Source organism: Zalophus californianus, chromosome 7 (assembly GCF_009762305.2).
Source record: "Zalophus californianus isolate mZalCal1 chromosome 7, mZalCal1.pri.v2, whole genome shotgun sequence".
In the NCBI taxonomy this organism is placed as follows: domain Eukaryota; kingdom Metazoa; phylum Chordata; class Mammalia; order Carnivora; family Otariidae; genus Zalophus; species Zalophus californianus.
The window spans coordinates 101,664,130-101,690,800 of NC_045601.1; the positions used below are offsets into that span (position 1 = coordinate 101,664,130).

The following is a 26,671-nucleotide window of genomic DNA, read 5'->3' on the forward strand; positions in this document are numbered from 1 at the left end:
GCACTAATCCCCTGGGGTTGTTGTTGGGACTGAATTAGCATATGTAAAGTCCCTGGAACAGTGCCTACCACACAATAAATGCCATTTTCCCTAGAATGAATGCAGGTAGGGATTTTCCTTTATTTTGTTCACTGCAATATAACTATTACTGCCCTATCCCTAATACCAGAATGGTGCCTGACATCATTGTTGAATTAACTAGTTTTCTATTTCTATCATATTTATCTTTCTCCCCCCCTCCCCTTTGGAGCCCTGCTTCCTCTTTCTTTTCTCATTGACGACTCTTTGTTTCTACTTCCACATTCTTTGCCTCTCAGGTTCCCAGCATCTACCGCTGACCTAAATTGTCACCTATTTCTGGGTTTAAAGTTTTTGAGTAGAGTAAAACATTGCAAATTCAATATTTCTTAATAATTACTAGTCATGGATTTAACCAATGAGAAGGTAAAGAAGAAATCCCTAGTCAAGAAAAAATGAGAAGTTAACATCTTCAATGTAATATTTAGCATTAAAATATTATATTTAATAAATAAAATCTTTTAAAAAGATAAAATGTGATATTTAAATTTGTGGTGACTTTCGTTTGTCATTTGTACAGTTTGAGCTGCCTGTAAATCTGCCACTTTCTACCTGTAGTTTTGATTCTAACACAAAAATAGTTTAAAGAATAGTATAATAAACAACTGTACCCCTCACCTCGATTCACTAATATTTTATCATATTTGATCTCTCTCTCTGAGCTAGATTTTTTTTATGTCCCAATTTCATACATTGTTTAAAAGGCAAACGTATATAAATGGGATATATTCAGAGAAGTCTTATCTTCATTCCTATCTCCATTACTTAGAGGTCACTTAAAAAAAAGTTAGTTTCTGGTTTAATTTTCCTGTGTTTCTGTTTGCAAAACAAGCAGAGGTCTATGTTGATATATACTTTTCTCATTCTTTCTTGCTTGTGTGGTATAAGTTGTAAATAGTTTCTCCTCATTTGTATTTGATTATTTATCAAACTTAAAAATTTTTCTTTTATTACTTCTGAATTTGGAGTTTCTGAATTTCAGAAGGTTTTTCTCACAACCAGGTCATAAAGAAACTAAACCATGTTTTCTCTAGTATTTGTGTGACTTTTAAAAAGTCTATTAATTAATTAATTAGTTAATTAATTTCAGATCAGTTTGGAATTTATCCTAGTATAAGGTGTGAGGTATGAATCCAACTTTATTTTACTTCTTTTCTTTTCTTTTTTTTAAAGATTTTATTTATTTATTTGAGAGAGAGAATGAGATAGAGAGAGAGCATGAAAGGGGGGAGGGTCCGAGGGAGAAGCAGACTCCCTGCTGAGGGGAGAGCCCAATGCAGGACTCGATCCTGGGACTCCAGGATCATGACCTGAGCTGAAGGCAGTCGCTTAACCAACTGAGCCACCCAGGTGCCCTACTTTACTTCTTTTCAAATTGCTTTAAATAAATTGCCGTTTATTTAAAATTCCATCTTTAGCTCAGTGATTTGAAATGCCATTTTTGATCTTGTTTTAAACTTTCCTAGATACTTGTGGTTATTTCTGAACCTTTAAATTTTTTTCTATCTCATTGTTCTGTGTAATCATGTACCATTACTATACTATAAATTATATAATCTTTTTGTATGTTTTAATATTGGTGGGGTTAATCTCCTCCTTTACCCTATTTTGTCAGGATTTGTATTGCTATTCTCATGTATTTATTTTCCACATAAGCCCTAGAATAAACTTGTCTGATCCAGGGAACCTGCTGAGAAGAAATAAAGCAAAATGCAACAAAACTTCTAATGAGACAACTACAAACAATTCAAGGGCTCACTCCTTGGGAAACCATCGAGAGTTAAACTCTGACATCTAGTGTTCGCTGAAATCACTGCATGATAATAACCCAACGTCTGATACTCCTATGAATAGGAGCGATGCTTCTTAACACTGTTTAAAACCTAGAGCCTATTTTGCCTTGGAAAAATGTCGATCTGTTAGCAAAAGAGAAAGCTGAACATAAGTCAGTAAGAGGAATACCCAGATGTTAGCTATTCTTTTTTTGTGATTTTTCCCCACGCAAGGGCTGGAATAAGAGGACGTGAAAAAAAAAATTCATTAAAAAGTAAGAGTTCACTTCAGAAGTGAAAGAAATTGCAACAGGTCTGGTAACATACATGATACCAGCACTGCTGAGGGAAGAGGGGGTGAAGCAAAAAGCAGGGTCTGAGAGCTGTTACTTTCCCTCTTTTCTCTCATTCTTCAGGTATAGTAAGGGCCACGATGAGTTAATAAAGCAAAGGGGGCATCGGTAATTGGGTTTTAGAGTAGGAGCTAAGGTTTCTATGCAAGATTGAGAAACATGGGCTATTAGAGACTTGGGAAAAGGGAACAATGCTGTTATTTCTAGCGGTACTGAGATAGAAACCCTTCCATCTATATTTGATACTTCCACTATTTTCATTTTCCCCACTGAAATAATTTTAATGCAAACATGCCAGCCTGGAAGAAAAGAACCGTCTTTGTAGGTGGTGCTATGCTATTCCATCTTACATTCAGTTTCATTTCTTTTCCCTGTCCCTAGTGTTTATTAAGGGTAGAGGCAATGGATAACAAAACTTTTCAGTTTTGTCACAGACAACTTAAGGAAATTTAATTCATAGTTACTTCCTGTTCTTTCTCAAAAATTCAGATCACCCAACAAAAATTAGTGATTAAAAATACAAAATAAATAGAATCAAAACTTGTAATATTAAGTGAGATTCTGTTTTAAAGGATGTGTAAATACCCCCTCCCCAAATTTGAGCAGATTGAATTCTCCATTGTCCTTCTACATTTTCCCCTAGTTGGTCTTTGGCAGAGTGAATATTCGTTCTTGCAGAAATTCACAGACACTTGCAAAACAAGACAAATAACCTGCCTCAGAGGAGAGAGCTGAGCATGTTACCCATGCTGACTCACTTCATCATTGTGTGTAGCCATGGGCACACCATGAAATCCTTGCTGCCAGTTACCAAAGACTCCTCTCTCCCCAGTGAAAGCCTTTATGCTGCCTTCAGAACTATTTACCTATATGCTTACTCTCTTCACAGTTGAATTTTAAATGGGTAATGTAGACTTCACTGTAGTTGCTTTGCATTGCTTTGCATTGCTTTGCATTTAGTATTATCACGTATATCTTTTCTACATCAGCAAGCAGGTTTCTGGTGTTCTGTAGAGTTTCACTGAAGGGTTGCCCTGTCTTTAATCAGTGAATTACTTAAAATACTTAGTTGATTTTTTATTTTTTTTTTTATTTTTTTTATTTTTTTTTTTTTAAGATTTTTTATTTATTTATTTGAGAGAGAGAGAGAGAGAATGAGAGACAGAGAGCATGAGAGGGAGGAGGGTCAGAGGGAGAAGCAGACTCCCCGCCGAGCAGGGAGCCCGATGTGGGACTCGATCCCGGGACTCCAGGATCATGACCCGAGCCGAAGGCAGTCGCTCAACCAACTGAGCCACCCAGGTGCCCCACTTAGTTGATTTTTTAATCTTTATGAACAATGTGTAATTAAATCCCTTTATAGAAATCTCTGTATACTTGCTATTATACCAAGAAGATGCGTTTTTAGAAGTGGAGTTCTTGGGTCAAGGGAATATGCTTTTACTTTTTTCCCCCCAGATCTCAGGCCTGTTTTGTTAAGAGACATTTCATATTGCAGGCTAATGTCCGTACAGAAGAGTGCATAAATCATAATCTTATAGCTTGCTGAGCTTTCCCAAAGTGAACATATTTGTAGAAGCTACCCAGGCCAAGAATCAGAATATTACCAGGAACTAGAAGCCACTTCCAACCTTTTCTAATTACTATCCTCAAGGGTAACTGCTTTCTGATTTCTAAGGCTATAGATTAGTTTTGCCTCATTTTGAGCTTTCTATAAATAGAATCATACAGCATATATTCTTTTTCTGGCTTCTTTTTGGTACACGTATTTAAAATATTTGATAGTGCAATGTAAAGTTTTCATTCCTTACCTATTCTTGGCCTCTCAGTGTAATTGGACCCCGCTGACCATCCCTGTTTTGATATCTTCCTCCTTTTTGTTCTATGACATCATCTCCTGGCTTTCTTTCTTCATTCAACCTTAAATCGTTGATGTCCTCAAGGAAGTCCCAGGCAACGTCAGCCAAATACATGGCTTCTGTTACCATTTATGTTCCTATGACTCCTGGATTTAAACCTCTCTCAAAGACTATTTCCCTGAGACTCAGATATCCAACTTGACCCCATCACTTAATAGGTCTCAAAACTCAACAACCCCAAACTGAGCAAACAATCCCTTCTGCTCCTATTTCAGTATTTCTTATCTCAGTGGAAAAATACCGCCCGCCACAGGTTCCACAACATGGATACCTGGGCATCATTCCTGACATCTGTCTTTCAGTGTACCCTGCAGCCACGAAATCCTGACAACGTTTCCTCCAAAATACCTCCGGTAATGGTGCTCTTCTCACCAACATCATTACCAGCATTTAAATCCAGGCTAAACTTGGATCATCTCTCGCGTAGTCTATTGCAATAGCCTCCTGACTAATTTCCAAACAGATGAATACTCTGCTTCCAACGCTTCAACAGTTTGTATATTATACTGAAGAAGTTCCTTAAATCACCTTAAATCAACATTAAAGACCTAGTCCCTTCCTATTTCTCAAGCCCCTCTTTTCTCCCCTTTCTCCAGAAATTGCTCCACACATTCCTTAAAAGGGTCAGGAATTATATCCAACATGGTTATCTGGAAGATAAAAGTAAAAATATATATATATATAGGGAAATTTGGTGGAAAAAAAATCTCTTTCAAAATATGCAGTGCACTGTGGGGTGGTGGTAGTGTTGAAAAATCCAGAAAGCAATGAGATAAAGGAGTTTCAAACTGCGTCAGAGGCCAGTTAGCATAATGAGTAACAGTACTGGCTTCAGAATCTGACGAAACCTGGTTCTGACCCTGATGTGGCCCCTTGAAACCTGCATAAGTTTTGGTGAGTCATATAACACGTCTGAGCCAGAATTCCCATGATAAGATAATTCCTATCTTTCATAAGGATTAAGCTATATATATCTACTCTTTGGCACAATGATCAGCACATAGTTAAACTTTAAATAAACTGTACGCATGTTATTATTAAGAATAGAGTAAGGCTATAATATTATTGCCATATAGCAGGCAGGAATAGCCAAGTTTAATCAATGCTAAAGATAATGAGCATCCCTGGGGCAGAAACTAGACCATATTCTCCCAAGAGCTTTATGGACTCTGATTACTTGGTGTTCTTCCCTCTGGAACCAAGGATAAGTTTCCAGGTAACCAGTAGTCAGAATGAACTAAGCATATATTCACTCCCAAGGAGTCTTGTTTTTTTTATTAAAATGATTCTCTCTGTCAGTTTGTTTACTTCTCTCAGAATAAATACCTATGGGACGCCTGGGTGGCTCAGTCGTTAAGCATCTGCCTTCGGCTCAGGTCATGATCCCAGGAGCCTGGGATTGAGCCCCGCATCGAGCCCGGCATCAGGCTCCCTGCTCAGCAGGAGGCCTATTTCTCCCTCTCCCACTTCCCCCTGCTTGTGTTCCCTCTCTCGCTGTCTCTGTCTCTGTCAAATAAATAAATAAAATCTTTAAAGAAAAAAAAAAAGAATAAATCCCTAAAGTTGGATCTTCCCTTATCTTTGTAGTTGGGATTTTATGGCCTTTATTGGGATTAAGGAAACAATATTTTCTCTATGGCTAAGTCAACTTTATACAAACTAGACCCATCAGACCATTGAGTCTGCACCTGCTTTTATTGCAAATGGAAGAACACAGCTGGTGATGCTTATCTCTTCCTTTGTAGTCCTTGAAAGATATATATACACAAAAGCAATTGAAGCCCAAATTAAAAAAAAAAAAACAACTCAGGATAAAAGACTGATGAGAGTACTTACTTAATTATTTAAGCATTTAAATTTCCTTTACAAAAAGTATACATGATTTAGTGACAAAAAAATAGATTGAAATCAAAATGACAGCATTCTGGCTCAAAGTCTAACACCGATTATCTACAGTATCTTGAAAAAGTCATTTGTTTTCCCTGATCCTTAAATTTTTCATATGCAATGAAAGGTTTAAAGTTTATTATCTTATCAAAATTCTATGAGTTTATACATATGCATATATAAAGTATGAAAAGAATGTATATATATTTGTGTATCTATGAAAACATATTTATATGTGCATCTGCATACCCACATTCACACTTATAAATGTATCATAGTTTCTTATGAGAAAGCAGGTTACAAAAAGGTGATAGGTAAGGTCTAGTCCTATGCTGACGTCATCTGTTTTTAGCATTTCAAATGCCTGTATTTTCATTCCTCCATCCAAGACCACTGAGCCGTGGGAACTTGTTAGAAATGCCAGTTCTCAGGCCCTACCCCAGACTTGCTGAGTCAGGGATTGTGGGGAAGAGGCTCCACCATCTGTGTTGCAATCTGCCCTCCAGGTGATTCAGAAGTGCACTAAAAGGTGAGAACCACTGCATTCGAACATTCCCGGGGAAGAATGGTAGGCGAGAGTTGTAAGCAGAAGTGGAAAACCAGTAATTAAAGGGGGAAAAGCAGGATGGTCTACAGAGAACGTGGATCAGAAAGGGTAGGAAGAGTTTAGAGAGACATCGCAGCAGGCACAGGGGAGTGTTATTTTTGGTAGTGGGGAGCTGGTGTGGCTGTGAAAACCCAGAGCAGAAGCCCAAGCAGCAATAAGAAAGAGGTAGCCACATGCTCACCTGTTAAGTCATTGTTCTCAATGCAGTCATTTCTACAACTGGGCTGAGAACTGGCTTTGGAACCTTTTTCCTGCAGTGGATCCCAAAGGAAGATAATTATCCTCTTCTGTGCCATTGCTGTCTCTGACCCCTAGTTACTTACTGTAGAACCCTGACGCAGGGACAGTGACGCCTTCTCAGGCTGATCCTACATGTCTTCTCCAGGCCCCTTTCAACCCGAGATTCTTCTGATTCCAGCTGGAATATTCCCCTCGTTGCTAGCTAAGGAGTGTATGTATGTTCAGGGAAAGGAAGAAACCTTCCTGGAGTTTCAGTGGCTAGAGGCGAACTTAGCCAGAGAAAGCTGCAGGGGTGAGAATAAGCCTATGAAAGCGACAAGGCAAGAACTCAGCGCGGACATTCTTCAGGAGGCTTATGGATGCCGTGTTGTCATCCAGGACATTGCCCTGACAGGGGAATCCCTGGCTTCGCAACTTCCTGGCCAGTGTGAGGGCCACCAGCTGGCTATAACCTTTCCTGCGATGCTCTGGCAGGGTATAGCCATGGCACATGGTGGCAAACTGGTCTGTGAGAGACCAAGAGACCGGGTTTCCCTTGTCATCACGGACACATACACTGGGGAAGCAAGAGATGAGTTTCACGATGTACCGGAGACACTGTTCATTGCCGCCCCGTGACCAAGTCCTGTTGAGTAGATCAGCATCAGCAGTATTCAGGTAAGTTAGTCGTGGTGAAGAACCCTTTCTAGAAGAAAACAACATGAGAAGAAATGTGAACTCGGGGTCATGTGACTACAAACAGCTACTTCTCTTTTTGCACTGATTCAAACTGAGAAACAATCCCAGAGATGTACTTAGCCAATATATAAATATTTTCAATGAATTAGAATCTATCACTTCCCACTTATGAACATCTTTCAGGGTTTCATTTCTGATAGGACAAAATACTCATTATATGAAATTTAAGTCCTCTGTCTAATTTTACTCCCATTACTTATTGCCTTCATATAGATTAGGGCAAGTATTTCATTTTTCTGTAAAACAATTCTCAGACTTGCTCTCATTAAGTCCTAAGTCTGTTGATACCCTCTCTGAAGCCTTGAACAAGTCCAGATTCTTGGGTCCCCAATCTTTTCCTTGGTTAAAAAAAAAAAAAAAAGTATTGGGATAGAACTTCTATCTTTACGCATCCATGGCCAGAAAAGAAATACAAATTGCTTAACATTCTATGCACATTATAGATGCTCAAGAAATACTAGTCCTTCTAGACCTTCCCCTAAAAGGTCTGGAAAAAGTCTAAAAGCTCATTGTTTTGAGATAAAGACAAAGATAAGAATTGCTGCAATTTCTAAGAACTGAGATGGATTACTTAGTTGAAAACCTATGGTGCCGGTGTTCCTTCAGAATTTGCTTTCATTCTTGAAATTATCAATGTCATAAGACCATCCCCGGTGACTGCTAATGCCATTCTTGCTACGATCTTTATAAAGTACAGTTTGTGTTTTCTTTGTATTAGTGGTTCTGCAGTGTTAACTCACATTCTAGGCTTACTGTGGGCTCTAGCACTGGGCCAATAATCTAAACACCAAGCAGGGTAAAATAAATATAAGCAACAACAATCTTGATAGAATTTTTAATTTAATTTTTGAAAATAACTTTAAAACAAAGGCTGAGAAGCCCGAGGGAAAGAAGCCTCAAGCAGAAATGTCACTGCAAATAACACCATTGTTAAGGCAAGTGTTTCAGGAGTAGTTAGATTAGTGACTATGACCTTATATCTGAAGGGCAGGGTATCCAAAATAAAGGGTATACAAATTTGGGTAGTGACTTAGGTGTTAAAGGCAGTATCTTCCTATGCAGAAGGAAGCAATTTAAAGCAAAATCTGATTTTCAAAGACCTGACTGGGGATAGAGAAAAATTTTAAATAACATCTCAGGGATATGACAGTAAAAGACTGGGAAACTCTACTCTAAAGGACACATAGCCTGGTTTCCTCAACAAAAAGTAATGTAAGAAATAAAAAATATGAAAGGGTAACCTGTATGTCAAAAGAAACTCAAGAGAGATATTAACCAACTGCAATGTGTGAACTTTATTTAGGTGCTTACTCAAAACCAACTGCTAGGGGCACCTGGGTGGCTCAGATGGTTAAGCGACTGCCTTCGGCTCAGGTCATGATCCCGTGGTCCTGGAATCGAGGCCCGCGTTGGGCTTCCTGCTAGGCAGAGAGCCTGCTTCTCCCTCTGCCTCTGCCTCTCTCTCTCTCTGACTCTCATGAATAAATAAATAAAATATTAATAAAAAAACAAAAAAACAAAACCAACTGCTAAAAATATTATGCTAATTTGGGAAATGTAAGTACTAATTGGTTTAAGGAAATACTGTTAACAAAATTATAAGACATTCTGCAGCACAGATTTGATGCCACAGACTTGAGGCCTCTATCTTTAGAAAAGCCTGCTTGCCAAGTTGGCCCTTGGATGGCTTTTGGCAATTTGGATTTCTGCAGGGGTCCTGCCGTTCCCAGAACTGATATGAGGTTGGCACTTACCGTGCCTACCTGTTTGTACAGCCAGTGTGGTTTATGATGAACACCTGCTTTCCCTCTTCGAGTCTAGAAAATTGGTATGTGCTAGGCAGAGGGTGCCTCCAATAAAAAATCCCAAACGTTTTGTTACAATTTATTGCTGGGGAAATTCAGCGTGTCCTGTGTGACTCCATTGGGGAGGACTCTGGGAAGCTTGTGTCTGGTTTTCTCTGGACTTTGCCAATGCACCTTTTTCTTTGCTGATTTTGCTTTATAGCCTGTATATGCTGAGTTCTGTGGGTTCTTCTAGCCAATCAATGAGCCTGTGGGTGGTCCTGGGGACCCCTTGTATAGGAGTGATATCAGTACAGTGTTGTTTTTTTTTTTAAGAACCCTTATCTTTTAGAAATATATATTAAGATATTTAAGAATAATGGGATAATGTCTGGGATATTTCCTTCAGAATAGTTAGTAGATAGGGATATGGATGAAACAAGATTAGCCATATATTGATGGGGGAGGTTCATTATTCTAGTCTCTCACTCAGCCTTTGTATGTGCTTGAAAATTTTAATAACTGAAAAAAAAAATAAAGTCCAGTTGTTTTATGTGACTTAAAGTGTCCATTCTTCTTTAGGTTTAGTTTTTTTGTTGTTGTTGTTGTTGCTCAAAAATTCCTTCAACATATTCCATAGAAGAAAAATAAACTTTCTTTTTTTTTTTTTTAAAGATTTTATTTATTTATTTAACTGACAGAGAGAGACAAGAAGAGAGGGAACACAAGCAGGGGGAGTGAGAGAGGAAGAAGCAGACTTCCTGCTGAGCAGGGAGCCCGATGCGGGGCTCGATCCCAGGACCCTGGGATCATGACCTGAGCCGAAGGCAGTCGCTTAACCAACTGAGCCACCCAGGCGCCCCAAGAAAAATAAACTTTCACTGAGGTGGGTACTTTTCAAGTATCATGTTTCATTTGTTTACAAAATTCATGTAAGAAAGATATTAAAGGTTAATTTTCAAAAAAAAAAAAAAAAAGAAATTGATCAAGGCTCAGAAAGATTAAGCAGACAGGAAGGTAACTAGCAAATGCCAGAGCAGGGACTCCCCAGTAAGAAGAAAAGAAGAATGCAGATATACACTAATAAGTCTTTTGAAGATTGGATTCTGAAGTCAGAATCAGGAATTATTTCTTGGGTCTACAATTTACTCCTATGTGTTACTTCAACTTTGCTCAAAAAAGTAATTATACAGTACTTTATGGGGTTGTGGAAAGGGTTCAAGAGGCAATATATTTAAAACATTCAGTGCCTGGCATATAAGAGCTCCCTATAAAGTCAGTTATTTACCCTCATCCCTGAAACATGAAAAAACACCAACCACTTTGGGCTCAGACAACAGAGGTGATTTAGACTTATTTGGAGGAGGAGCATACCAAGGAATGATTTTTCTGTGTATACTGTGAAAATATAGGACTCCTGAGCTCATTTATCACTATGCACAAAGACACTGATTTGATTTTGCGAGAAATTATGAGCAGTCGGGTGCAGCAGAAAAAAACACACAGAACCCACAGACACATATGACTCTGTGGCCCTACTCCAAGCTACCCAAATATTCCTTAATAATACTAAGTATTTCAGGTACTGCTATTTGTACTTCTGTATACTAAGTCCCATCCCACATGTAGAAACTTGGTCTACATACAGAGCATTGGTGTCCGGTAGAGCTGAATGAGGAGAAAATTGAACAGCCTTGAAGGAAGTTAACTTTACACCTAACTGCTTTGAGTTGGCAACAGCATTGGAAACATCACATACTTCATTCTGCAGCCCTGTATATGGAAATACATAATGAAACATGTGGGTATTTTATTTGAAAGCACAAAAAGGAAATTCATAGCACTATTTTTGTACTAAGTATCATCAATGCCACCAGTTTACCACCTCGATTATCTTAACCTTTATATATTTATATATGAATTATTACAGCTACTCCTGGCCTGATTCTCAAACGTTGTGTGGGAATTTCAAATCCCCATCATGTTGTTTCTCATAATCATGATCTTCCATGAACGTTTCTGATGGGAATATCCCTTAGGAATTTGGAATTGCTTGTGGGATTTTCTTGATTTTTCTGACTTCTCAGACTGATCTTAAACTCCTTAGAGTAAGAGAAATTTTATAACTCTAAAAGTCTACAATCTACCATACAGCTAGAAGCATAAAAGAGCTCAGATTTATTTGGCATGGCATTCTGACATAGTCTTCCAGCCTCTTGCCTAGATGCCCATTTCAGAAATGTCAAGGTATAAATTTAGTGTTGGTGAGATTTATCCTAAACTTGACTCATTTGGATCCTACTCATTCATCACAGCTATACTGTGTTATATATAAATCTTTATTCAGTTCTTGTATGTAAAGTACTGTGCTGGGCACTGCATCACCGTGAGACCCAAGAATGGTACGGTCTCTGATAGAGCTCACCACATGGCATGTTAGCTTCTGTTTAGTTAGAACTGACTTGCTTTGCTTCTCCAAAATCCTATTGGCTCTATCTTTTCCAGTCTGGGTCCTGATTAATTGAATCCTCTGGAAATTGACTTTCCCATTTCCATCCATATCTAAAAGCTTGTTTCCTCCTTCCAGTAAGTCACTTCCTCTTGAAGAATACATAAATACATGAGTAGGAAGTCATGTTGAATAGAGTCTGATATCTGAGGCTTGGCTCCTTTCTCAGGGAGTGAAGTCTAAGAAAAGATAAGCAGGTCTTCAGGTTAACGCTATTAAAAAATATAAATGCTGTGGCTAGAATCCCATATTATAACCCTAATTACATCAAAGTAATTCAAGAGACTATGAAAAAAAAATAGCTCATGCTATTGAAGTGTATAGATGGTAGTTCAAACGAAATTTATTTTTCTTAAATTAGACTGAACTAATTCTTTCTAAAAGTCAGACTAACATTTCTCTAAAAAAACTTTTTAAAAAAGATTTTATTTATTTGAGAGAGAGAGAGAGGGAGAGCATAAGCAGGTGGAGGGGCAGAGGGAGAAGGAGAAGCAGACTCCCCGCTGAGCAAGGAGCCTGATGTGGAACTCGATCTCAGGACCCTGAGATCATGACCTGAGCCAAAGGCAGACACGCTTAACCGACTAAGCCACCCAGGTGCTCCTTAAAAAAACTTTTTAAATTATAAGATGTAGCAGAGAAAACCGCATAAAACAAATGCATAACTGGGGCGCCTGGGTGGCTCAGTCAGTGAAGTGTCTGTCTTCAGCTCAGGTCATGATCTCAGGGTCCTGGGATTGAGCCCCACATCGGGCTCCCTGCTCAGCGGGGAACCTGCTTCTCTCTCTCCCTCTGCCTGCCACTCCCCCTGCTTGTGCTCTCTCTCTCTGTCAAATAAATCAAATAATTAAAAAAAAAACCCAAATTCATGACTTATTACATATTTTAACTACTACTAAAGCCAAAAAATAGAAATTTACTAACCATCTTCTATTTACCATTCTCCTAATCACAATTCCCTCACTCTCCACTAGAAATAACCACTATCATAATTTTTATGACAATCACATCCTTGTTTTAAGTTTCATTATGCAAGTGTGAGTCCTTAAACACTATAGTTAGATTTTGTCCACTTTTTGTCTGGTGAATCTTTTAATCTACAGGTTTTCTTTCAATGCCTATCCCCCTTCACCCCCCTTTTAAAAATTCTTTCCATTTATTTGTTAGAGAATCCAGTTTGCTGGGCAGAATTTCCATAGTTTGGATTTTGTGGGTGATCTCTCCATGGCTTGTCGACCATGTCCTTCCGTCCCTTGTATAGATTACCCTTTTAACAAATGATTTTCTCCTTGCTCACAGAAGGAACTCTAACTAAAATTGTCCTACCTTTGTCCACCGTACCTCCTTAGAAAGGGAGGAGTTGCTAATTGGATAAGACAGAACTCAGACCATTTAGTGGACCACAGCTAACTGGACTATAGTACCAGCAAAGCAGGCTTCTGAAATTTTTAGGTTAGTGCTCATGTCAACAAGCTCTCTCATGTCCATGCAACCAGTAGTGAACAAAAGAGCCTGGCCCGTCTGGATAGCTGTATACTTTTTCGTTCCCTGTCCTCTCATGGCCAACGCAAAGAGTTTGGCTCTTCCTAGTGGGTTAGTGGTTTAACCCTGATTTAATATTGTTTATGGATGGCTCTTAGATTAAAAATGACAAAGTCTTCCCATGCAGAGTGCGCTATTGCTCTGAATACCCAGCACTGAAGTAGATCCATTGCCTAATTTTTAGTCTATCCAGGCAGCCCAACCAGTAGCTCTGTGGTTCAAGATAAAAGATTGGCCATTTTTATGCCAGTATTTGGCTTTTGGAGTTGTTTATGATTTGGAGATCTTATGGGAATAACACTTTTTAGGTGCTCTGGTTAAAAAGAGTAAAGATACTGATGACTTCTTAAAAGCTATTCAATATTGCAAGGATATTATAGTTCTTACCAGAGAAGCCTATAGCCAAGAGGCCACAGCAGAAGCCAAAGGTAATGCCTACAACTGATTACATGCTAAATAAGGGGTCTTTACCACTCCAGCTATTTTAGGCACTGTTAAGTCACATCTGTCCCCATCTAACTTCAGGAAGGATGACTGTGTCAATTTCAATGACTATGACTGACTCATGACTAACAGCTCAGCCTGCTTGGGAAAAAAAATACTGGCAATTACAGGGATGTTCTCTTCCTAATGATGGCTGCAGGTGATTTGAGGAGAGTAGGCCTCTAGCACCACAATCTATCCAATTCTTGCCACGATTTTTCACACCAAGGAAGCGATATACTTATTTCCACATTAGAGTAATAATAACAGTGAGAAAATGTTCCTAGTTTGGCTAAGTGAGTGGTAGAATCATGTCTCACGTCTAACCAGCATAACTGGGGTAAATCTGTAAAAGTCAGAGACAGCTTAGAACTTCCACTATAACACCTTTGTGAGCATTTCCAAATGGATGTGATAAAACACCCCAAGTCTTTAGTTTATAAATATGCATTAATCATCATTTGCAGGTGAGAGGGCTTCAGCTGTTTGCTGCTGAAAAAAATTACCAGACTTTGTATTTCTAGCACGGGGGACCCTGCCTTCCTATCAAATGATCAAGGAACTCACTTTCAATGCAACAGTTAAAAATAGGAACTTCATTGACTTTATCACCCCCCCCCACCAATCATCACGAAAAGTTGAAAAAGTGATACACTGAAGCTGAAGTTGTCCATGCACACTATCAGAAACTCTTAATGTAATTCGGTCTTGGCCAAAAGTTCTTCCACTAGCATTGAAAACCACGCAATTATCTCCTTGGATCTCAAATATACTCTTATCTCACTAAATCATGTCAGGATATCTGATGCAGATCAGCTAATTACCTTTTTCCAGAATCACCTGCTTCAGAAAGAAGAAAAGACCTACCTATCGGCTTATACTTAAGTTAGAGTCACTTTAAAAGATTGTGACAGGAAATGATTAAGAGTAATAAAGAAAAATATGCTGTGATACTCACTGATATTCACATTACAATAACAGTGTGGGGGGGATATCACTTGAAAGCAGCCCAATTTATTTATTTATTTATTTCATTTATTTTTTTAAAAGCAGCCCAATTTAAATGGCCTCTACTTACCCCAAAGGCCAAGCCTCATTAGGAGTAAAACAAGAGTTCTTACAAAACTGTAATACAAAAATTGTAACTATATAAGACGTATATATATGAATTTGTGCACTTAAGTGTATATATTATCATATATGTGAAATAGATATCATATCTGATGTATATGACAAAAATGAGAAAAAGAAGACTGCCTAGTGTCTTGCACTTCATCTCACCTTGTATTTGAAAAACTTGGTCCCAGTTGATAACATCATGTTCTTCCAACAGCTGTTGGTAAGCCCTGAAATCCTTGTAGAACACAGCATAGGCATTAGTATAATGGTCCAGGTTATCTGTCTCAGCCTGGGACAGAAGACATAATTGTAAAAACATAAATATATCCTCTAGGTAACTCAAATCCTAGATAGATTAGATACATTGGCTGCATATGTCTAGATCATTCCCATTACCAAAATTTAGCCACCCATAAACAATGGCTAGATGGGAATGTGGCTAATATACTATAGTGAGGAAAGGAACAGAAATTTTGGAATGTTTGCTTGATTATTCTTCTGGTATTTGAGAAGTTTTAAGATATTTATTTCACATTTTTCTGGGATTTTATTTATTTATAAAAATGAAAAGGGTATAACTTAATGGAGCCACCTATAAGAATTAAATAGATTCTCAGAACTTTCCTAATGTGGTCTGGGCAGCACACTTGATCATGTGAGCTTCTCTTTGTCCTCGAAGAATGGGACAGATGTCATCCTTTTCAATCTTCTTATGTTTTTACCCACATGACCAAAGTCATCGGTTACAAGGAATCAGCAAACCAGAGGAAAAACGAGAATGAACAAGTATGTAAGCTTCATGCTTCTAGAGATTGTGAAACACTAAAGAAACACTTTTTTGAACACATTTAGACTAGCGGTTTTTCCATATGTCTGAAACTCCAAAGGGAGTCAAATTAGAAACCAATGGTGAAGGGCACGTGGATGGCTCAATGGTTAAGCCTCTGCCTTCGGCTCAGGTCATGATCCCAGGGTCCAGGGATGGAGCCCTGTGTCAGGCTCCCTGCTCAGCAGGGAGTCTGCTTCTCCCTCTGCCCCTCCCCCCCTTGTGCTTTCTCTCTCATGCTCTCTCTCTCTCAAATAAATAAAAATCTTAAAAAAAAAACTAATGGTGAAATATATAGCTTCTTAAGCTAATATATATGGCTGTGATGGTTATAAATATCTCCTTTACCTAATCTTTTCTTTCTAGTTGATGCCAAGTCTTGGGTTTTGGGAGGGTGTTTTTTTGTTTTGTTTTGTTTTTCTGGCCTTTCAAATATTACCTCTTTCTGTCGCCGGGTGATAACAGCTTTGAAGTCTGGCCATGAATCCACTACCACTTCCTTTTGAAAGGGATTCCCACGATTCATGTTCATCACTGCTCCATAAACCTGAGCCAGAGAACCCAGAGGCAAGCCAATCACATTACTAACTCTTTCAGTTGCATATTACTGTTTTTTTTTTTTTTTAAGATTGTATTTATTTATTTGACAGAGAGAGAGAGAGATCACAAGCAGGGGGGGATGCAGAGGGAGAGGGAGAAGCAGGCTCCCGGCTGAGCAAGGAGCCTGACGCGGGGCTCAATCCCAAGACCCTGGGATCATGACCTGAGCCAAAGGCAGATGTCCAACCAACTGAGCCACCCAGGCGCCCCTGCATATTACTGTTTTCACTTCTTTTTCTACTGTATAGTTGTGGCCATGAGAAGGGAAATTATATATATGCAACATGCACAAAGTTTTCTCTTGTTATTTCATCACTGTACATGAAAACTGGTAAAAAGTCTATGAAAGCCTATGAAAACTCTCCCCAAACTTAGGTTTTTACTGTACAACAGTGAGAGGTACCAAAACAGCAGGCTGACTAGATGGCACACAGCTCAATAATAAATACTTACAGAATGAATCAGAATCTGATGTATGGATTTAGGGCTCATAATATCTTTTACAAGTTCCACAGATAATTTTGGCAACCAGCTGCTTTTGAAGTTTATTAGACTCTCCAAAAATAACCTGTTTAATGCAACTACTCCTTCACCCATGAGTTACAATTAAACATCACTGAGGGTAACCCCCTCCCCAAAAAAGCCCTCTGCATTTCAGATTTGTTGGAACAAGGCTCTGTAAGCATTCCCTGAGGGTCGTAACTATGTCTTATTCATTATTATGTACACGGAGTCTGACGTAGCAGATCAACTGGTTGTTGACTAAACAATATTGAATATTAGAATTCTGATCTGTGGCCTTTCATATTTTTTTCTCTACTAAGAATCAAAAGATGCCTGCCCTATAAAAGAACTTTCATATGCTATGGGTGCTTATAGAGAAGAGAAAGTTGTGGTGGTAACAAGGAGAGCTGAGCTACAGGCTAGTGTTCTTAGCAGCATTTTCATAATAGATAGAAACTGAAAACTCAGGGTCCATCAGCAGTGGGGAGAAAATGAATAAATTGTGGCATATTCATACTATGAATTACAAAACAGAAACTTAATGGTGAGCAAAAGAAGGTAGATAACAAAAAGATATACTTTGTGATCCAATTGACATTATATCCAAAAACAGACAAAACCAAATTATGGCTCTAGATGTCAGCACAGTGGTTACTTTTGGGGAGCAGGGAAAGGTAATGATTGGAAAAGAGCATTGGTGGGCTGGGGATAAACTGTGTCTGAAGTAATGTTCTGTCTTGATTGGAGTGCAGGTTATACAAATATCTGCTCTATGAAAATTCATTGAGCTGCATAATTATGTTATGTGCACTTTCTAGTATGTGTTATACTTCAATGAAAACCAATTAAATTTTAAGGGCATTGGAACCTACATTTTACCTCTTTTATCACATCTCGATTCAAATCACTCACCTCAATGCCTAGAACATTATTCAACTTTCTTCTCTCTTTCCCAATCTGGGACCTCATTCAAATCTTGTTATAGAATGTATCTTTCCAAATTTAGTCTGGAAAAACTAATGGGTGACATGGATCACACTTAGTGAAAATCTGAAAACTAAATTAACCTGAATGGGTCATGCTTGCTCTGTTTAATTATTAAATTTTGGGGCTGCCGATCTTACATATACATAGTCATAAGTTTATTAAAATGTTTATTCCCGTGAAGAAACCATACATCTTTATTAAAAAATGGAGCTTAAATATGATTGGAATGTTGAGAACGTTAAAAGGAAAAAAATTCCTTCCAATGCTCAGATTGTGAAAGAAAAAAAAAAACATGACTTGTTTGTAAGAGTTTTGCAACCAACTGAAAGATTTGGCATTGGTTAAAGACAACAAAACAAACTCTTTTAACAGCTATTTATTCAAAGGGTGAGTGTTGAGAGGAGATGGGAAGTGGCTAGGGGAAGTAAGGATGCTGGAGTTGGAGTTTGTGAAGGAAATTTGGAGGGATATTTAGTCACTGAAATACAAAGATGAAGTAGGTGGGGGGATGGGTGAAATGGTGATCGGAATTAACGGGTTCACTTGTTGTGATGAGGACTGGGTCATGTATGGAAGCCTTGAATCACTAAATTGTATGCCTGAAACTAGTATTACACTATATGTTAACTAACTGGAATTTAAATAAAAGCTTTAAAAAATGGGATTATAAAATACATAGCCATGCCTCCAAAAAAAAAAAAAAAAATGGAGGAAATGTGAACAACAAAACAATTTTTTCTTTATTTTTTTATTCTCTAAAGGGCATAGTGTACCTGAAGAGGTATTTTGAAAGTACGGTCAGAGAACCCAAGCCAGACATTATATAACAATGCAATAATTGAAGATAAAGAGATTCAAAGATAAAGAGACTCCATGTATAGAAAATGAGAAACTGGGAGTGCCAAGCTAAGCAGCTATTAAAGAGAAGACGATATGAGGAAGGCGTTGATTTGTGCCTACACATTTCATTTCTTTAACTCTTACTTCAAGTGGTGTTATGAGAAGCAAACCTTTCAAAAAAAAAAAAGCCCAAAAAACCACAACCATGCAGTTTGGAATCTGATAGCTTGGTTTTAAATCTGAACTCTAGCACTTACATATGGGGAAGGGATTTAGTAACATCATCTGTAAAATTATAATGTAAATACCTGCCTATTTAGAGGTATTACTATTACAGAGGGATTAATAGGTTTTATAAAGCTCAAATGAGATAGTGTGAAAGGTATTTTAAACAATGATACATACTATTCTGATCAACTCAATTAATCTGAATTCAGAGATCCTTAAAGATAAGATTTGAACAGGGAGGGTTAATAAGTAATTATTTTATAACACTGCCAGTGACCAATCAACAACAGTTTATTGAGTAATTATGGGCAAAGCCCAATGGCAAACACTATAGGAGGTGTCAAAAAAAAAAAAAGAAAAAGAAAAAGAAAAATCAACACCTACACCTACACCCAGGTATCTTGTAGCTAAGTTGCTGTAGGAGAAGCAGTAGATATGAAATCAAAGGAACTGAGATTTAACTGATTCTTTACTTGCTTTAACCTTTTTTGAACTCCAACTTAATCATTTCTAAAATGCGTTAATAGACATCTTACAAAGTTGTTGGGAGGATAAGATAAATTGAAATTATCTGTATGCTAAAGTACTTTCCAAATATAATATTTATAATGTAAGAGCCCATCATTTGTCTTGATGATTATAAGATCTTAGGCGACCCTGTGAAGGTCACCAAAACCTTTTTCACTCTCTCCGGCAAAAGAGTGGCCCAAACATTTATTCACCTGAGTGTCCACATTCAAAATGGGAAATTTCGAGTCAGATTGTCCATTTGGTACTCTTTTAGCCATATGATCCCAAATTATCACAGAGATTTTCCCTACCACACATAGTTTAAGCATGATCCATAAGGCCAGATGACTAGATTTAATCAACCCAGTACAGTGCTCTAGATCGCTTTTGTTAAGGTTTAGTGTAAATAAGGATTATCTAGGGTGTGTGCTAAAAACACAGGTCTCTGGTCTCCATCTTTAGAAATTATGATTCATTATATCTCTTCTGGGTTATTAGCAGTCACTCACATTTGCAGTCAAATGCTCTTACCACTGAGCTATACCCCCCGCCACTCACATTTGAAAATCACTGTTGTAGGGCTATCTCCTCTGTCAAGAATCCCAGCCCTAAAAGACAATTTCTTTGCATTTTGCATTTTTTTCTCCAAGTGCTTAAAATATTTTTAATCTCATATTTATTTGTAATCTTTGATTAATGTCCTCCTTCCACAGTAGCTCTGAGTTGTCCGCAGGCCCTCATGGACTTTGAGGAGACTTCAACAGAGGCTTAATGACCAACATAGCCATTGAAAAAAACTTCAAAAATAAAGATGTTGAAATAGTCAGAAAAATTTTATAATGACTCCTGGACCTCAGCTCCATTGTGAACCTAGGTTATGTTCTTATGAGCAATGCTACTTAATCCATACTTTCTGCCATTAAAAATGTTTAAAACTCAAGTTTACCTTAGAAATAATCTAGTCCAGCACCTCCTAAATTTTCCTAGAAGTCATCTAGAATGACTGTCAAAAAAATAATTATCACAGCCGTATCTACGATGCATGGAATCAGTCTCCAGCAGGAGGGGACTGGGAAACTGAGTTTAATAAGTTTGATAAGAGAATCCTGACATCAGAAAAACTTGGGAAACAGTCACCAAGTCTGACATTATTTCACAGATTAATAAAATAAAGGAATAAAAGAAAGGTCTTAAATGTAGAATACCTTGAGTGATTCAGGGAAGTGACTCTTCAGCATTTTTTCCAGGGTCAGTAATTTGATAGAACAGTTGAGCACCAGCATCTTCTCCAGAGCTCCAGCAATCCCACACCTGATGAAAAACCTGAAGGGATAGGTTTAGTTTTTGCTTGCTAACATTTGAATCTCCTGAGGAACATCCTTGAGGTCCAGTTTTCACTGGGTGGAATTCGGAATGCCGTTGCTCCCTCTGATGAGGGAAGAAGATGGAAGATGAGAGATACTGGGGTGGGTAAACCAGAGGACATGTGGAAATAGAGAATGTTAATGACCTAATCCTGGAAAGAGCTGAGTATCCATACTGGGTTAAGTCTTTGTGCTCTATTATATCGCCAGCACCTACAGAGCCTGGCACAGGGTAAAAGGGCATTCTAAGTGGTTGTTGAATGGATGAGAGGAAGCGCAGAGTAAGAGTCTTAGGGTAAGCAAGGAAACTTCTTTTTACAATGTGGGGCAAAGGCCAAAGACGTGAGTGGGTCATGTGTCAGGTGGTTATGGGGAACAACTTGCAGAGAAACACCTAGGTTGAAGGTGAAGAATCAGATGTGAGCAAAGGCGAAGGCTCATTTTATTTAGATAAAATTAAGGAACGAAAAAGGGACTTAATATAATGTATGCAAATTCAACCATTCATATGCAGTTATGTTTTCTAGATTCAGGGGCTGCATATCCCCTGCTTTTTGTCCCTAAGAAAACTTTTTCCCCAACATTCCCATCAGGTCTTGACTGAGTGAAAAAAAAATTTTTTTTTCTCTGTATTCGATACAGTAGAGTTTATCCACTTACTCTCAGCAGCCAGGCATGAGGATGGCAGAGATAATTCAGCCAGATATGAGAACCTGGTGCTTCTGAGACTGTAGTGTATTGTTCCTGTACAGCACATTTCCCAGATAGAGAAAGCTCCTACTGGATTTCGCCATGTGGCAGCTCTGTGTGACTGTAAGATACTCAGAGCGCTTGATTGTGATTTGCTTAAAATCCACCATAAAACTCCATCACATGGTTTATGTGAGTCTGAACTTCTACAAAGCATATTTCTTGTGGTCCAGCCCTGTGGCTTCCAGTTTGCTGAGTGGTACACCCGAGGTGTTTGTAATTCTCTAATTCTCTCCGGGAGTCAGAAGAGATACTAGGGGCCAGCCCCAGAAAATCAGGCTCCTGGACCCTAGTACTCATAGTCTGGGCCAATATGAGAAGCTTTGCAAAGATCGAGTTTCCGGAGTTCAGGTTGAGCAAAGGAAGGAGAGATGTAGCCATCACTTTTTCACGTTTGTATCTGCTTGACATTTCACTCAACTCATGCTATCTCTAAATAAAATGTTAGCTTTTTAGTAGAGCCTCATGTTAAATACATTAATTTATTCTAATTCAATATTTTTGAGAAAATAAGATAAAATTACTTCATAGAGAAACTCATCATGTATCTCTTACTACATTTGGTACCTAGAGATGTTGTTATGTCCTGATACATAGCAAAGCAGCTAGCACAAACAGTAGGAATTCTAAGTGCTTGCTGGCGATTTGCTTTATTGCCTGGTTTGTTCCCCAAAGTTCCTAAAACCACTTATAAACATAGGTAAAATATATGAAGAAAAATTGAGTTTAAATTAAAATTCAGGCAAGGGGAAAACAGAGGTGCAAACGTAATATGGGGTCAAGAGTAAGGCCAGCAGGCAAAGCATAAGGACTATCGTCCTACATACAGAGCTGATCCTCTTTATTTGTAGGATTCCATATTTGTGAATTCACCTACTTGCTAAAATTTACCTGGAACCCCCCAAATCAATACTGACCGTGCTTTCGCAGTCATTTGTGGACATCTTTGAGTCTCTAATGGCAACGTTGTCAGCGGAAGTTGCGGAAGCTGACCTCTCGTTCCAGCTTTTATCCTCCAAACAAGCCCTTTACGCGATCTATTTGTGCCACGCTCTTTTGCAGTGTTTGCTTTCTGCTGGTGATTTCACTGCTGAAAATGGCCCCAAGCACAGTACTTAAGTGCTTGTCTAGTGTTCCTATGTGCAAAAAGACTGTGATGTGTCGTACTGAGAAGGTACATGTGTTACATAAACTCCCTTCAGGCATACGTTTTAATGCTCTTGACTGTGAGTTCAATGATAATAAAAAATCAACAACATGTATGAAATAGGGGCGCCTGGGTGGCTCAGTCATTAAGCGTCTGCCTTCGGCTCAGGTCATGATCCCGGGGTCCTGGGATCGAGCCCCGCATCGGGCTCCCTGCTCCGCGGGAAGACTGCTTCTCCCTCTCCCACCCCCCCTGCTTGTGTTCCCTCTCTCGCTACGTCTCTCTCTGTCAAATAAATAAATAAAATCTTTAAAAAAAACCCATGTATTAAATAATGTGTCTTTAAACAGAAATATACATAAAAAAGGTTATGTGTTGGGGCGCCTGGGTGTCTCCGTCGGGTCAAGCGGCTGACTTCAGCTCAGCTCATGATCCCAGGGGCCTGGGATGGAATCCTGCACTGAGCTCCCTGCTTAGCAGGGAGTCTGCTTCTCCCTTTCCCTCCACCCCTCCCCCTGCTTCTGTGCGTGCCCTCTCTCTCAAATAAATTAATAAAATCTTTAAAAGTAAATAAAAAAAAAGAAAAGGTTATGTGTTGATCTTCTGACGAAAACACTGTGACCAGAGGCTTGCAGAAACCTAATCTTATGTTTTCCCTACAGGCAGTGATCCCTGTGACTTTGTTGAACATAACCACCACAAACAATGAGAATCAAGCGATTTGCAGTAGGTGAGAGCACATTTTGTACTGTAAGCTTTCTAGCAGCCAACATCAGAGAAACAAACATGACTAATTACACGATTCAGTTTGTCCATAAAATTATTCTTATGCTCTTGGGGCGCCCAGGTAGCTCCGAGTGTCGAGCGCTGGCTCTTGATTTCAGCTCAGGTCATGATCTCAGGGTCCTGGGATCCAGCCCCACATCAGGCTCTGGGCTCCATGGGGATTCTGCCTTGAGGATTTCTCCCCCTCTCTGTCTGCCCCTGCCCCTGTTCATGCTCTCTCACTCACGCTCTCTCTCTTTCTCTAAAATAAATAAATCTTTAAAAAAAATATTCTTAGGCTCTTTACCATAGCATTTGCTTGACTTTTCACTTGTACTATCTCTAAATGAAATTCTCTAACTTCTAAATAATCAAAACCCTCCTTGATCTGGCTTCGAAATACCTTTCTAGACTGAGAAGCTCTTTCAATTCACAAATTATGCAGAGTGACAAATATTGGTGACATTAAAATCAGACATTTCTCCCATGGGTTCACAGAGTGAGGGCACTATGATTAATGAACAACAATGGACAATGTTCTTCTAGTAAACAAAAGATGAGTTTCATAAGGACCTTTCTTTTATGAAATACAAAGATAGTTTTAAAGGCCACAAAGCAGAATGAAGAAATTCTCAAAGATGCAGAAAATATATTTCACAGATTTTTAAGTTATATTAGAAAGTCATAATGACAACCATTAATTCTGAGAACTACAAGATCAGAGTGTCATAATCTCACCAATCAATTATGAATTCCCTGTAATTCATATGTGTTCTAGAATTGGAGGGTGAAGATTTGTAATTCCTCTGGCTGAACTGTTATCAACAGACTCACTAACTGAAATCTTTGTCAAGGAATATAATTAATTATACTCATTTAAGTTTTAGGAACTCAAGTTTCTTTGGGGCACTGAAGTGTCCATCAGCACACAACAAGCACCTAAAATATTTTATTAACATTAATCAGACAATGAAAGCATAACACTCCTGAGAGACCTTTCTTATAAATAAACTAATATAAGATTTCTGCTTTTATAAGGTAACATAGCACTTACAGTACAATGGGGGACGTTTGTTCATGAGGAAGTAATTTTTTTTAAAGCACTTGTGACCCAGTGTTGGTAATTATTTTCCAGATGATAGATTCCTCTCTTATCTGTTTCTCTAGTTGTGCTCCTAGCAGTGCAGATGATTTTATATTTTGTAATGCTTATTTTCCTCCTATCAAAATTTAAAACGGATAAAAACAAAAAGCAAACCTTTCCCCGTAAACCTAACTATGATTTATCCTTCCTGTATAATGCTGAAATTCATCTCTCCTATTTCTCCCATTTCTTCTTGCAATTATAATTAATGATTTGAAATTTATTATTTTAATGAATAAATGCTTACCTGCTGTTGAGAGTTCAGTTTGTATCAGGTCAGTGCTTCCTTCTGCATAAACGGTGAGCTTATTCTTCGAGCCTACTTCCCTAATTAGTCCTTAGTGGAAAGAGGAGGGAGAGAAAAAAACAAAAAGGTGCCCACACCTGTCGATAGGGAGGAGTTTATGGTGTCAGGTGAAAATCATCATGCATACAGCACCAGTATTTTCACTGAATCTCTTCCTCTCTCTCAGATTTAGACTTATGGTGTAAAAAACAGTGAATACTAATCTTGATTTAAAGATGGGCATTTTCTAGACCCCAAACCCACTATCTGTTAAGATCTCATGAAAGAGAATAAAAAGGAATGGGCCCCAGGTGAATGGGGCACAATAAGAAAATGACAGAGAGGTAATGACCTCTTATATATTTTCATCTTTTTTTTTTAAAGATTTTATTTATTTACTTGAGAGAGAGAGAGAGAGCAAGGCACAGGGAAATGTGCCTTGAGCATGAGCAGGGGGCAGAGGCAGAGGGAGAAGCAGACTCCCCACTGAGCAGGGAAACGGATGCGGGGTTTGATGCCGGGGCCCTGAGATCAGCACCCGAGCCAAAGGCAGACGCTTAACAGACTGAGAGCCACCCAGGCGCCCCTATTCATCACTCTAAAAACAAGAAGTTCTAAGTTTCCAAGTGAGGGGTTTTATAGAGATTTTGTATTATCTTTTATTTTTATTTGCTTTGCCTGGCATATAGCAGGCAGTACAAAGTACACAAAAATATTTTCTTTAAATGCTGCACTACTAGTTTCCTTTCTTAAGACTTTTCCTCTACAATCCATTAATATTCTCCTTAACTATTATTTCCTAAGAGAATATTGCTTCTGACCCTTTTACTAAGCTCTCCAGGGTTCCCCATGATAATGTGTTCTCCCTCACTGCAATGAGCATTACACTGAACTTGTTTAACGAAAGCTGTGTTCTTGGTGGTTTCTGCCTGGAGGGTATCAACAGAATTATGGTACCTTCTACCATAACTGACAAGATATTCTAGGCTAGAAAGAAAAATAATTAGAAATTGCAGTTATTTTATTTTGCAAATAAATAAAAGCAAACCAGATAATATACTGTAGTGACTAGAAAAGATTTTTAATATATTTAAGTGGTAATTTATTCACATGTATATCCTTATTGTTTCAGGATTTTTCCTTTAGTGCCCATGGTTCTTGGTCACACTGCTTTGAAGAATTAAGAGGTAGACCAGATGAAGAGTGGTGGGCAGCATAGCAAAGTTTATTGAGCGATATAGTACAAAGCTCCCAAAGAGAGAGGGGCCCCAGAGGGTTGCATTGGAGTTTCTAAGTCTAGGGGTTTTTAATGAACTCTTTTGCGGAACTATCTTAAGCAACCAGGGTGTACTTAGACGTGACAATCAGGGCTTTGATCACGACGGGCTGATGGTCTTTCTGGGCTGACATGTGGGGACTTATGTCTTAACTGCCCCAGCTTGTGATAGTGACGAATGCTTTGTGGTTAATTATTTCATTTTAGGATGTTTTGCAGAAGTCATTTCTGCAAAGGCTGCAAAACAAAATGCTAGTGTAGTCTTGTCTAAGTTTCAAAACAGGATGTTACTATTGTTTTGTCTTAGCTGTCCTGACTCCATGTTTTCTTGTTGGGGACCCTGGCCCAGACTACCTAACTGTCCAACTAACTCCTAACATTTCCCCCTCTGAGGAAGTGACCCTAACTGCCGT

General features: G+C 38.5%; 1 protein-coding gene across 8 annotated transcripts; it reads right to left on the minus strand.

The window, feature by feature from the left end:
• Window positions 1-5,804: 5,804 nt before the first annotated feature.
• On the minus strand, window positions 5,805-25,026 carry GLYATL3 (glycine-N-acyltransferase like 3). Of its 8 annotated transcripts, none has more exons than XM_027600945.1 (7): window positions 24,944-25,024; window positions 22,558-22,730; window positions 20,732-20,849; window positions 16,297-16,404; window positions 15,194-15,320; window positions 11,025-11,151; window positions 5,805-7,541 (listed from the first exon to the last, which is right to left on the minus strand). In XM_027600945.1, the coding sequence occupies exons 2-7, from the start codon at window positions 22,572-22,574 to the stop codon at window positions 7,127-7,129; spliced, it is 912 nt and encodes a 303-aa protein (XP_027456746.1). In that variant the 5' UTR covers window positions 22,575-22,730; window positions 24,944-25,024; the 3' UTR covers window positions 5,805-7,126. The 8 variants fall into 8 exon arrangements, with proteins under 8 accessions (XP_027456746.1, XP_027456747.1, XP_027456745.1 ...); XM_027600946.1 differs by having other exon boundaries at window positions 15,194-15,266; window positions 22,558-22,776; XM_027600944.1 differs by having other exon boundaries at window positions 22,558-22,776.
• Between the last annotated feature and the right edge of the window lie 1,645 nt (window positions 25,027-26,671).